The 11,172-nt window shown below is 45.3% G+C and overlaps 1 protein-coding gene across 1 annotated transcript; it reads left to right on the forward strand.

Annotated features, from left to right (window-relative positions):
• Nucleotides 1-4,934: 4,934 nt before the first annotated feature.
• NPS (neuropeptide S) lies at nt 4,935-10,363 on the forward strand. The gene is made up of 3 exons (XM_069020473.1): nt 4,935-4,978; nt 7,538-7,619; nt 9,264-10,363. Exons 1-3 carry the CDS (start codon nt 4,935-4,937, stop codon nt 9,471-9,473), a joined length of 336 nt encoding a protein of 111 aa, XP_068876574.1. The 3' UTR covers nt 9,474-10,363.
• Nucleotides 10,364-11,172: the final 809 nt, after the last annotated feature.

Genomic DNA, 11,172 nt, shown 5'->3' on the forward strand with positions numbered 1-11,172 from the left:
TAATCTGTGCTCCTGATTAAGAAGTGGCAGTTGATTACCTCCAAAAACCTTGAAGACCCTGATGCTAAAAGGGGAACTCAGAGGGTGGAGAGGGGAGAGATGAGGTTTGCAAATCCAGTACTGAGGCAAATAATAGAAGGATAAGGGAGGCAGATATCACAGAATCATAAAATCATCGAATCATGGAATGGGTTGGGTTAGAAGGGCCTCAGACACCTCCCACTGTGCCAGGGTGCTCCAAGTCCTGTCCAGCCTGGCCTTGGGCACTGCCAGGGATCCAGGGGCAGCCCCAGCTGCTCTGGGCACCCTGTGCCAGGGGCTGCCCACCCTCCCAGGGAACGATTCCTTCCCGATATCCAACCTAAACCTACTTTCCCCCTTTTCCTGTCACTCCTTGACCTCATTAAAAGTCCCTTTGCAGTTCTAACTTTTGAAGGAGTTATATCAGGCATTAAAACCTAATTGGGCACGAAGAAATCCTTTTGCACAGAGCAAGAAAAATCCAGCCAGCTGCAACAGGCTTTCAGCGAGGAAACGGAAACTTCTCCTGCCTTTTGGTGTGGGATATTTTTGGATGAAGCCTTTTAGAAGAGGGAGAGAACACAAAGGGAAATCAAGCTCTTGGGTCGGCCGTGTTCAGACAAAAGGCACCGAATTGTTTGACAGCCACATTCCCACTCTCCTGCTCGAGGACCTTTACAAGCGGCAAAAGTCGCCAGGAATTGATCCAGACCTGGCATTTCCAGAGCCTGCAGAGCGAGGCAGACTCACAGTTTGATTTTATCTTCCTACAGGCAGATTTTAAACACATCGTGCAGCTCGCTCAGCTCCCTTCCTTTGCTGTTTAGCGGGTCATTATGGAGAGAATCCTTCTTCTCAAAAGCCTTTTGCAGGAAAGGAGTCTCCTCTGAAGAGGCTCCAATATCCTTGTTTATTTAAGCGGCACAGCCGAGTAGAAAGGAAACGGCAGAGAGCTAAAAGAGCAGGGAGAACAGATGGAAAACACTGCATTTGGGAGGAAAAAAGGTGCGTCCTCTCACCTCCTCCACATGATGAGTGGTGTTCCAGATGTAGCCACTTATTTCCTAAAGGTACTTGAGGTCTCGTGTCACAAATTCAAGCTGGCACCTTCCCCTTCTCCAGAAATGCCAAGAGTTAATTTGAGGAAGAGCTGAGATGTCTCCCTCCCAAATGCTGCCTGCTCAGGAGGAAATGGAGTCACCCTGAGTTGCGAGCTGGGGGTTTGCTCATCATTCTCTGCCAAGTGAGGGTCCCTTTGCTCCTCACCCAGCTGTCTGTAGGGATAAAGAGCCTCCTGGCAGCTGCTTTGCACCCACCTGAGCTGTTTTCCAGGGAAAGGTCGCTCTGAATTGCACAAAAAACTGCTCAGGGGTGAGCAATTCCCCGTTTGTGTCCAGCCTGTGGGTTCTGAGTATCCTGAGCAGCATTCAGCATCCCCCGTGCCCCTCGCTGACCTTGCAGTTATTATGGATCCACAGGTTTGTGTCCCACTTTTTGCCTCCCAGCATGATTCCTTGGCTTACCTGTGCTGCCACGACTGACTTTTCCCTACGTTGCTCCCTTTTTCCCATTCCCAGCTGACCCAGTGCTATTGGTGAGACATCCCAAAGACTTGGGGAGCAGAAACAAATGGGTTTGTGCTGGGATTCTGAAGGGGAACAATGCAAACTTGCTTGGGCCAGATTATCCCAGTAGAAAATATTGGATATGTTTTCCTTTCCTTAGCTTTATCCACAGGAGAACCTCAAGGTACAGTGCAATAAAATCCATAAAAAACTGTGCCCTTCAAAGTCACCCAGCTCTTTCTCCCTATTCCTTGCTATTTATAATATTTATGTTAGCTTTCCTTGACTCCTTTCAAGTTTGATCCCTTTAAAGTTTGATCCCTTCCCCAAAAGTCACATCAGGCTTTCCTACATCCTTTTCTCCTCTCTCTCCTCAGAACCCTTTGCCTTTTCTTGTCTATCCAGGCTCTTTTCTCTTTCTGGCTTCTCCTTCAACAACTATTCAGCCTTTCTCAGATCACCGAGATCTTTGTTGCATCTGAGCAGGAATTTGGGGTTGGCTTTGACAGGTGTCTTTTTAGCTCAGCACTGACATCTTTTCTTCAGCAACCACTTCCTGCAGGATCTATTTGAGAGATTTCTGAGCGCATAAATTACGTTGGCACGCACAGATCAGCGTAGCAAAAATGTTAATTACCTCCACTTTTCTGCTGCTCAGCCTCCTCTTAATGGTTTGAGCAACTTCTGTCTGCTCTGCTCTTTCTTTTCTTTTCTTTTACCTCCAGATAAATTCTCAGAGGGCTTGGTGGTGGTGCAGGGAGAGCTTGTTTTTCACGCTGCACTTCGTGCAGATTGTTTTTCTGAAAGCGTGCTAAGGAACCTGACAAAAAAAAGCAAGGGATCCATAAATTAGAAACACTTCCTGCCGTGTTTTAATATGTTTTGGCCAAAAAGCTTCATTCCTGCCTCTTCACGTGGGCTCCAGCCTGAGTGTGGTGACATCAGCAGGGTTGGGTGACATCAGCAGGGGTTGTGTGGCCGTCTGTGGCCTGGCACAGGGCCTGGGAGTGCCACACGCTGTGGGATGTGGGCAGGGATGACTTTTTCCATCACCACCTTGGCCTCAGTTTGGGACACGTGCTGGGGAGTGGGATAAGGAACTCGTGCTGCTTCTGCCCACACCAGCTCTGACTGTAACCAGGAAAAGGAATTTATATATTTAGAGATGATGATTTAGGCTTTAAAATCCTGGGGATGGTGACTGTGACACAGCCAACGGTTCCTGTGTGACGTAGGACCAAAAATGGGATTTTGGAGCTAATTTTTCCCCCTGGCATGGGAGGATCCAACTGCAGCTTCATCCCCTTTGCCATGACAGTGACGTGCACAGCCCCAGTGATGCAGGAGTGCTCTGAAACCAGGTTGGCAATGAAGATCCTGAGGTTCACAGTGTCCACAAATCCTGTTCCTTCCATACCCTGGCAGCCCTCACTGCTCTCCTCCTGCCTGCTGAGCATCCATCCAGGAAAACCAAAGCTGTGGAGGAGGGCAGGACTGGCAGTGCTGCTCTGCCTTTAATGCCTTTTGATTTTCCTCCTCTCACAGATCAAACCTGTGCGTCAGAGGGGGCCTGGCTGGAGCCTGAACCGCTGCTGGCTCAGGCTGCGAGGGGAGCGGTGTCTGAGAGGAATTGCATTAAAAACTGCCTTTTAAAAAGGAGCCACGCATCTTTCAGCCAGGGCATGCTGCCAGGGCTCAGCAGAGGAGCTGTCCCTGCCTGCAAGGAGCTCGAGCAGTGTCTCACTTAACAGGACTTCACTCTGCGGGCGGCAGTGCTGGCAGCCAGAAAGGAATTCAATAAACAGCTCTGTCCTTCTGGAGAACCTCTGAGGCTGAAACAGGAGCACAGAGCAGGTTATCCACAGCAGCCAGCACAGGCCTCAGTGGTCCTAGAAAATGTGCCCCTGACCTTTGATGAGATTGTTGCATCCTCCCCAGAGAGCTCTGTGCAAACCCCTGGGCAGCTCAGGAGCCAGGTAAATGACACAGGGGACAGACCCTGCCCTAGGCACGAGTGCCACCTGCTTGTGGGGCAGTGGAGATGGGCAGGCACTGCCCAAAGGTCCGAGGGCAGGACAGGGGCAAGAGCTGAGCTTCCCCCAAGCTGCATCATTTGGTCTTAGAGCCCCTTCCCTCTGTAAGCCAGGGCCGTGCTCCTTCTGGATCAGAGAAGCCTGGAATGGGTTGGGTTGGAATAAACCTTAAAGCCCATCCAGTGCCACCCCTGCCATGGCAGGGACACCTTCCACTGTCCCAGGCTGCTCCAAGCTCCAATGTCCAGCCTGGCCTTGGGCACTGCCAGGGATGGAGAACCTCGTGATACCCAAGTCTAAGGGGATTGGAGGCATCCATGGCAGGGAAATGCCCAGAATCTGCCAGGTGTATCCACAGCAGCTCTGCAGCTCCTTTGTGCCTCTGGAGATAAGATCTCATGGGGCACGTGAAGGGTTTGGTTGTGTCCCCTTGCAGTAGTGAGAGCACAGAGGGACTGACCCAAGGAATGAACTTTCTGCTGTCTGTGTTTCTTTTTTCTTTGTGTCTTGCTGGGATTTTCTATTATCACTGAGTCAGAAGCAGGTTTATGTGCTGGGAGCATGATTGATTTCCAGCTTGCACCTTGCAGTGGTCTGAAAGCAAACCATGCTGGCTCTTGGGTTTCTTGAAACTCCTGAAAGCAAGAAAAAAATATATTGAACTTGGAACAAAATATCCTGGCAGCTTTCTCCAGAAAAGCCATGCTGAAGTTTCACTGGGAGCATCCCAGAAGGAAACAACGAGATTTTGAACCTTGCCTTTATCAGGAGCCATGGTTTTACAGCGTTTGGGGTTATGCCAATGGACAGGTTGTGGTGTGGTCATTGATTTTTTTGTTATGATCCCTTAGCAAAGTCACACGATGCCAATTTAAACACTTTGGATTGATGGGGGTGGAGGAAGGAAATACCATGTCCTGAAGCTTATCAGCCTGTGAACCTCAATAGTTTGCAAGGTTTTACAGGCTTAACAGCGAGTTTTGTGTTGTTCCATATGACTTTTGGGGGAAACAAAGGAAAGGAGGAACAAGGTTCAATACAGCGTTCCTCCAACAGGGCAGGCAGGAGGGAAGAGGTGATATTGCCGCTGATATTGCTGCTGATTTATTCTCAGAAAATACAAATTTTATGGATGCTGGGAGGTTTTACTGTGGTTCTTAATGATTCATTTGACCTCTGGTAGCTGCCAGTGAACCCAGCCCGGGAGCAGAGCCTCTGTCTGGGTGCTCAGCAGACAGAGCAGGAGACAGAAATGTCAATTGCCACTTGTGCTGTTCAACCTGATTCCTCCAAACCTGAAGTGGGAATATCTTGAATGGATCTAAATCTCCATCTATGCTTCTTGCATGCAAATCACAGGTGTGTTGTGTTCTGTTGTGTTGTGTTGTGTTAAACTGCATCCTGAAAAGCTGGGAAAAGTAAACTCTAAGAAGTGAGAAGCAAATGGGAGGGTTTGAATATTCAGGAAATACCTTTCTGTGTCTGAGGGGTGAGCAAAGCCCCTGGGCCCCGTTCTGGGGTGGTGATGTCTCAGGTGACTCTTGCCTTGCTGCCATCTGCATCACCAGAGGAGGTTCATGTTGGATATTGGGAACATTTCTTCCCAACAAGGGCTGTCCAACCCTGGCAGAGGTAGAGTTCCGATCCCTGGAGGGATTTAAAGCCCTGTGGATGTGGCATTTGGGGACATGGGGCAGTGGTGGCCTTGGCAGTGCTGGGGAATGGTTGGACTCAATCTTAGAGAGCTTTTCCAACCTAAACTATTCCATGATCCTGGGTTCTTCAGTTCCAAAGCAGTTTGTGATTGCTCACCTGGTCAAAACGTCTCTTAGAGAAAGGTGAGCATAGGAGGGAGTGACCAGGCCCAATGGGAGGTCACCTGGGCCTCAAAAACCCCATGATTTAAGAAAATTGACTCAATAATTCCCCACAGTTTACTCAGAGAGTCTCAGGCTGAACCTGGAAACCCTGAGCTTTAATCACCAGCCTGTTCTGGCCCCTCACCTTCCACAAAAAGTGTTGTGTGAAGGTTAATTTGGGATTAAAACGGAGCTGGACTAAATGCAGACACAATGAGAGCTGAGCTAAGCTGTGCTCAGCCAGAATCCATCCCAAAGTGCTTTTCTTTGCAGCAGGAACACGGCCTAATCCTCTTATCCTTGGAGTTGGAGGTCCTGGACGAGTGGGAATGGGAGGTTCCATTCAAGGAGAGGATTTGCTCCCTGAATAAGAGGACTCAGGCTGAATATGCAAATAATCAGCTGTTCTCCTGATGGCTTTATAAAGGGATTGCTCTCTGCAGGCTTTAAATGAGGCAAATTTCAGCCTCGTTTCCACAGCCCTCGTGGGCCTGGACAGTCCTGAAGAGCTTCACCAGCAACCACAAGCACTTCTTGTAAAAAGTCATTTAAAAAGAGTCGTTGGATTTTGTCAACCACGACATGACCAGCACCACCATGATGAGGGAAAAATGTCAACCACAAACCTGAGATCACATCAGGGGTTTTTGTTTAAAGGCTCTTCCATGCCACTGGATTTCTTCTCACAGCTGTGTGTCTCCTGGAATGAAATGCACTTAAACAGGAGACTGAATCACAGCATCGTGGATTCATTATGGTTGGAAAAGACCTTTCAGATCGTCAAAATTATCTGAAAAATTGCAGTGAAATTTGACATCATTTATAACAGCTCAGGTCTCCCTGAAGACTCACACAAAGGTCCATTCTGGAGCCCCTGTACATTGATTTTTTGGTGTAAACACCAAACCAAATGCAACATTTGGGGTTTCTGACTCACTGTGTGCATGCCTGACATGTGCTGACAACACTCTGTGGCTGTCCAAAAACGATCCTCAGTGTTTTCATTAGAATCCTGGAATTGTTAAAGTTGGAAAAGCTCTCAGATCCATGAGTCCAACCATTAACCCAGCACATTTTTGTGGATGTGGTGCTCATTCTGAGAAAAAATAAATGGAATTTAATGTTTTTCAGCAATCCCTCCCCTGTGCTGTCCAACCTTGTGGGACGCAGCACTTTCACACCCCTCTGGATAAATAAACCACAGAATCCCCTAAAATACTGCACCATTAAATTTGTAGCAGCAACAAATGATGCTTTTAGACATGAAACACTTGCTGTGTTGCTGGAGATTAACAGAGTTTATTACTCCTATAGAAGTTTGTGTTGACTAAACTCAATGTGGGCTGAGATACGGCTGCAGAGTAGAAATTAATGGCCAAAGAATTTTAATTGTAAGAAAAAAACCTTAATTCGGTGTATTAAGAGCTAAGCACATAAAAAAATAATTCTGGGAGGAGAAAAATTTTTAAAAACCCACATATTTTTCTCTGTATTGTGGCTGTTTTGAGTATAGTAAAACTCTTTGAGGAACTTTCTACTTAAAATGCACTTTAAATGTTTCTCCCTCACTGCCAGGCTTTGCAAGGTCTCTGCCTGATCTACTGGAAGTGGTAACAAACTCTTGAGATGTATTTTTGAAATCCTGAGACCTCTGTCCAGATTTGCAGTGGTGACACAGAGGTAACAATAAAGCCACTTGAGAGACATTTAGTGGGACACTTCAAATGAAATCCCCAGAGCTGGTAATGGCAGCTGAGCGTGTTCTTGCCATTTTCCCTTTTAGCAAAAAGAAAAGGCCAAACAAGGAGCAATTAGTCAGAATAAAATCAGCTTTGATGACATTTTCCCTCCTGAACTCTGGTATAAAATGGTCACCTAAGGAAGAACTGAAAGGATGTGTGAGGAATTTGGTAGTAGAGCTGCATGTTCATACACACAGTGCTGGGTAAAAAATGAGCAGGTAAAGCCACTGCGGGGTAATCAGTGCATGGGTTGCTCTCTGCTCATATTTTGCTTGATTTTGGTCCAAATTTTGATTAATCTCAGCTTTTCTTTGAAGTCTATGCAGGTTAAACTTGGTTTTCATTCTGTGGATCTCCCTGACATTGGTGTGCTCGGGTTACCCAGTTGACCCTTCCATGGTAAGTCCCATTCCCTATTTCCTCCCAGATCTGTTCCGTTCCTCTTAAATTACTCCTTTATTTAAATTCATTTTGTTTGCTTGATTGCTTCTTTGCTTCTATGTTTTTGGGGGTTTTTTTATATAAAATGAAGAAGTTTCTTGTATTAAAGCTATTGGTTAAATATTATTACCTCATTTTCCTGGAGCATGGCCTAATTTTTCCTGGAGTTATTAATAAAATATGCAAGCCTCTGAAATAATCATGTGAGCAAGCCAGTGCATATTTAATGTGGAGTGTGGGGAGCCAGAATCCTGGATGGAAGAGAGAAAAACACAAATCCCCTCTCCATTTCATCGGGATTCCTTGCATATCTTAAATAGGTGCAATTAGATAGATATGTATTCATTGCACTTATTGCTAGCTAGTTTATCAGTTAATTAACTTATTTATAATCAATTTATTTATTTAGACACAGCTGGATCTGAGTAGCCACATTTCCTAATGGATAGGTTCTCTTTATGGCAACGATGTCGTGGTTAAAAGGAGTTTAATTGCTACAATAAATGTCAAAATAGAAGTCATTTATTCAGTAAATCTAGTGAAATAAAAATTCAAAATAGGAATTTCTCTGTGCCTGGTTTTTGGATTTTTTTGGTTTTTCTCTTGCAAAAAGCGTTTTTTCTTGTTAGGGAGAAAGTTCAGTCTGGGAAACCCCTTGTCAGTGGGAGAAAGTGTTGGATGAAGAAAAAGTCATTAAACAAACAAAAAAATTGAAGTAATAACCAGTATTAAATAAGAGCAATAAAACACTGAATTAAAACAAGTCCTAATGAATTTCATGGCAATTTTACCAGCAATTCCAGGTGTTAATCCTATGGTTTTGCATGGAATTTTTAGAGATGGCAGAATATTGCTTTTAGATGGAAAATCAGCTGGGAAATCAGGATATGATGAAAGTTGCACAGAGCAACCATAGACATGCCAGGAAATGTTTTTATTTTATAATTCATCAGTAATTAAATGCCGTTTATTTTAAGAGCTGTTGAAATATGTCAAAGTTTTTATGTAGTTGGCATTTTTATCCTACAAAGTGGAAGTAAAAGGAATGTGGGCAAACCCCTGGATTTTTATCCAGACTTTTTAAAATTCTCATTATTACTTTGTCATTATTAAACTTCTAACTACTTCCATAACGAGTCATAACTACTGGAAAGCCTCCTCCAAAGTTCAGCTTTACAGGTATTTTTGTTTTCTCTTACCTGTAATTTAAGCCTCAGAAGTTCACACAAGCTGGTATTTAATTTTTCCCTGAAAAAATCTCATTTTCCAGCAATAAACCCCCGTTTTATTCCAAGGAAACTGTGTCACAGCTGGTCAGCATCACAGAAAACAATTCATATCATACCCTAAACATAATTGTATCAGTATTTTAGACCAGAAATGTATCTAAAACTATGAAAAAATCAGATTTTGAACACGATAAATCCTTAGAAAATAACAGCTCATCCTTGTCATTCAAAGCATAAATTGCTTTTGTGTTTCTGCTTTGCTTTGTATCCTGAACAAGTCCTGGCAAATACACAAATCCATAATTTTACCTTCTCTTATCTCTTTTTTTTTTTTTTTTTCCTCCTTGTTTGTTTGTTTGCCTTTAATCTCCAGAGCAAAAATCCTTTTTATTTGACCTGCCAGCTGTATGGGAAATCGGATTCGTGCCTGGTGCTGCTGAGCAGCTGCCTCTCCAAGGCGGGCAGGGATGAGGAGCTGCCTCTTGGGAAGCCTCTCCCGGAGTCCCCTCTCCACAGAAGGTCCTTCCGCAACGGCGTCGGAGCGGGAATTAAAAAAACTTCCTTCCGAAGGGCAAAGTCCTGAGCAACTGTCCCAAAAGCCGGCCCAGATTTTGACATCTGATGTTTCAATCGTTGCTTCCAGTCCGTGTGATGCTTTTCTCTGACAGGGTTCCCGTGTCCCCAGCGCGTCCCCAGATGTCGATTTCCAAGCGCCGCGAGCCGAGCAGAGCAGATGGGAGCGCTCAGGAAGGGCTTTGATCCCAAAGTTACAGCAGCATAAAGTTTTGTCTCGAAATGAATGTTTTCATTTGCTTAATTCCCCTCCTTTGTCAAGCTACAGATTTCATCAAGTTGCTTTTTGATTAATACAAAGGTAATCCCGTGCTTTGAGGAGATGTGTGCACGCAGCCTGGCGGGAGGACGGAGGATATTATTCCCAAAATCCCTCCTCTCTGCCAGACACGAGGCATTCCTGTGCTTTCCCGTCCCAAATCACATTTACTTGAAGACAACTGGTAGTTTTAATACAGACTTAAAGTGCATTTCATTTCAGGTTTCCAAAGATATGAAGGGCCAGCAGTGAAAAACAGAATCAGGCCCTACTTGTAACTCCCACTGAGTTTTTAATATAGTTATTTAAAATGACTTTGGCACGAAATAATCTCCAGAGATGTCTCATCTCATATCCAGAAGAATCCTGGGAAATCACTCTAAGGCAGGGTATCAGCACCACTCCCTGTGCCTCAATTAATTGACTTAGGTAGGCAACCCCCAGCTGATGAAATGTGCCAAATCTGGGATTTTTTTTTTAATTTCCTGTTAGGAAAAAAAAAAGAGAAAGTCATTTGATATGAAATATATAAATGTGGTATGGAGGAAAGGTTACCTGCTGAGTTACACACATGTGAGTTCTACCTGTGGCTGTGTCCCCTGAGTGTAACAAGCTGTGCCCTTGGCTTGAAAACGTGGCAGAGTGTCCCTGCAATGCCTTTTGCAGTCAAAGCTACGGTATTAATTATAATAAATCACTATGTGGATGTTTTCTAATATTGCCCTGGTAAATATCATAACTCAGGAGAGCATTGTTAACCCTACAATGAGACAGTTTGGTGTCATCACCTTTATGATGCCCCCCTTGAGCCCATGGGGTGAAGTGACCCCAACATGGAGCTGTGCTGGTGGGACAGTGGGTTTTTCTGGATGATTTCTGGCTGATCCAAGGAGGTGAAACACATTCCTGCCTGGTTTTGTCCAGGCTGAAAAGTTTAACACATCCTGGGTTTTAAAGTCACTTAAACACCTGAGTTCCTTTGGGGTAGTCTTGAGGTTGCTGAGTTGAGTGAGAACCATGGAACCCAGGAACCATGAAATCCTAGGAACCACGGAACCCGGAACCATGGGATCCTAGAAACCATGGAACCCAGGAACCATGGAATCTAGGAACCACAGAACCCAGGAACCATGGGATCCTAGGAACCATAGAACCCAGGAACCATGGAATCCTAGGAAGCATGGAACCCAGGAACCATGGAATCTAGGAACCACAGAACCCAGGAACCATGGAGTCCTAGGAGCCATGGAACCCAGGAACCATGGAATCCAGGAACTGTGGAACTCAGGAACCATGGAATCCTGGGAGCCATGGAATCCTAGGAACCATGAAAAATGCCCAAGGAATGTGCTGGATATTTATTATCCTTGGGTACTGTCAGATGGGAGCAAGCCCAGGATGGCTCTGTGGTGACATGAAGGGTTCCACTGCAGCCAGGCACTGCCCCGTG

Source organism: Aphelocoma coerulescens, chromosome 6 (genome assembly GCF_041296385.1).
Source record: "Aphelocoma coerulescens isolate FSJ_1873_10779 chromosome 6, UR_Acoe_1.0, whole genome shotgun sequence".
NCBI lineage: Eukaryota > Metazoa > Chordata > Aves > Passeriformes > Corvidae > Aphelocoma > Aphelocoma coerulescens.

Bases quoted from the DNA above. Each gene is read 5' to 3' on its own strand.
- NPS (XM_069020473.1), top strand. From the start codon at position 4,935: ATGGATCTAAATCTCCATCTATGCTTCTTGCATGCAAATCACAG. The intron at 4,979-7,537 runs GTGTGTTGTGTT...TTTTCTTTGAAG, and splicing joins TTCTTGCATGCAAATCACAG to TCTATGCAGGTTAAACTTGG. The intron at 7,620-9,263 runs GTAAGTCCCATT...TTTAATCTCCAG, and splicing joins ACCCAGTTGACCCTTCCATG to AGCAAAAATCCTTTTTATTT.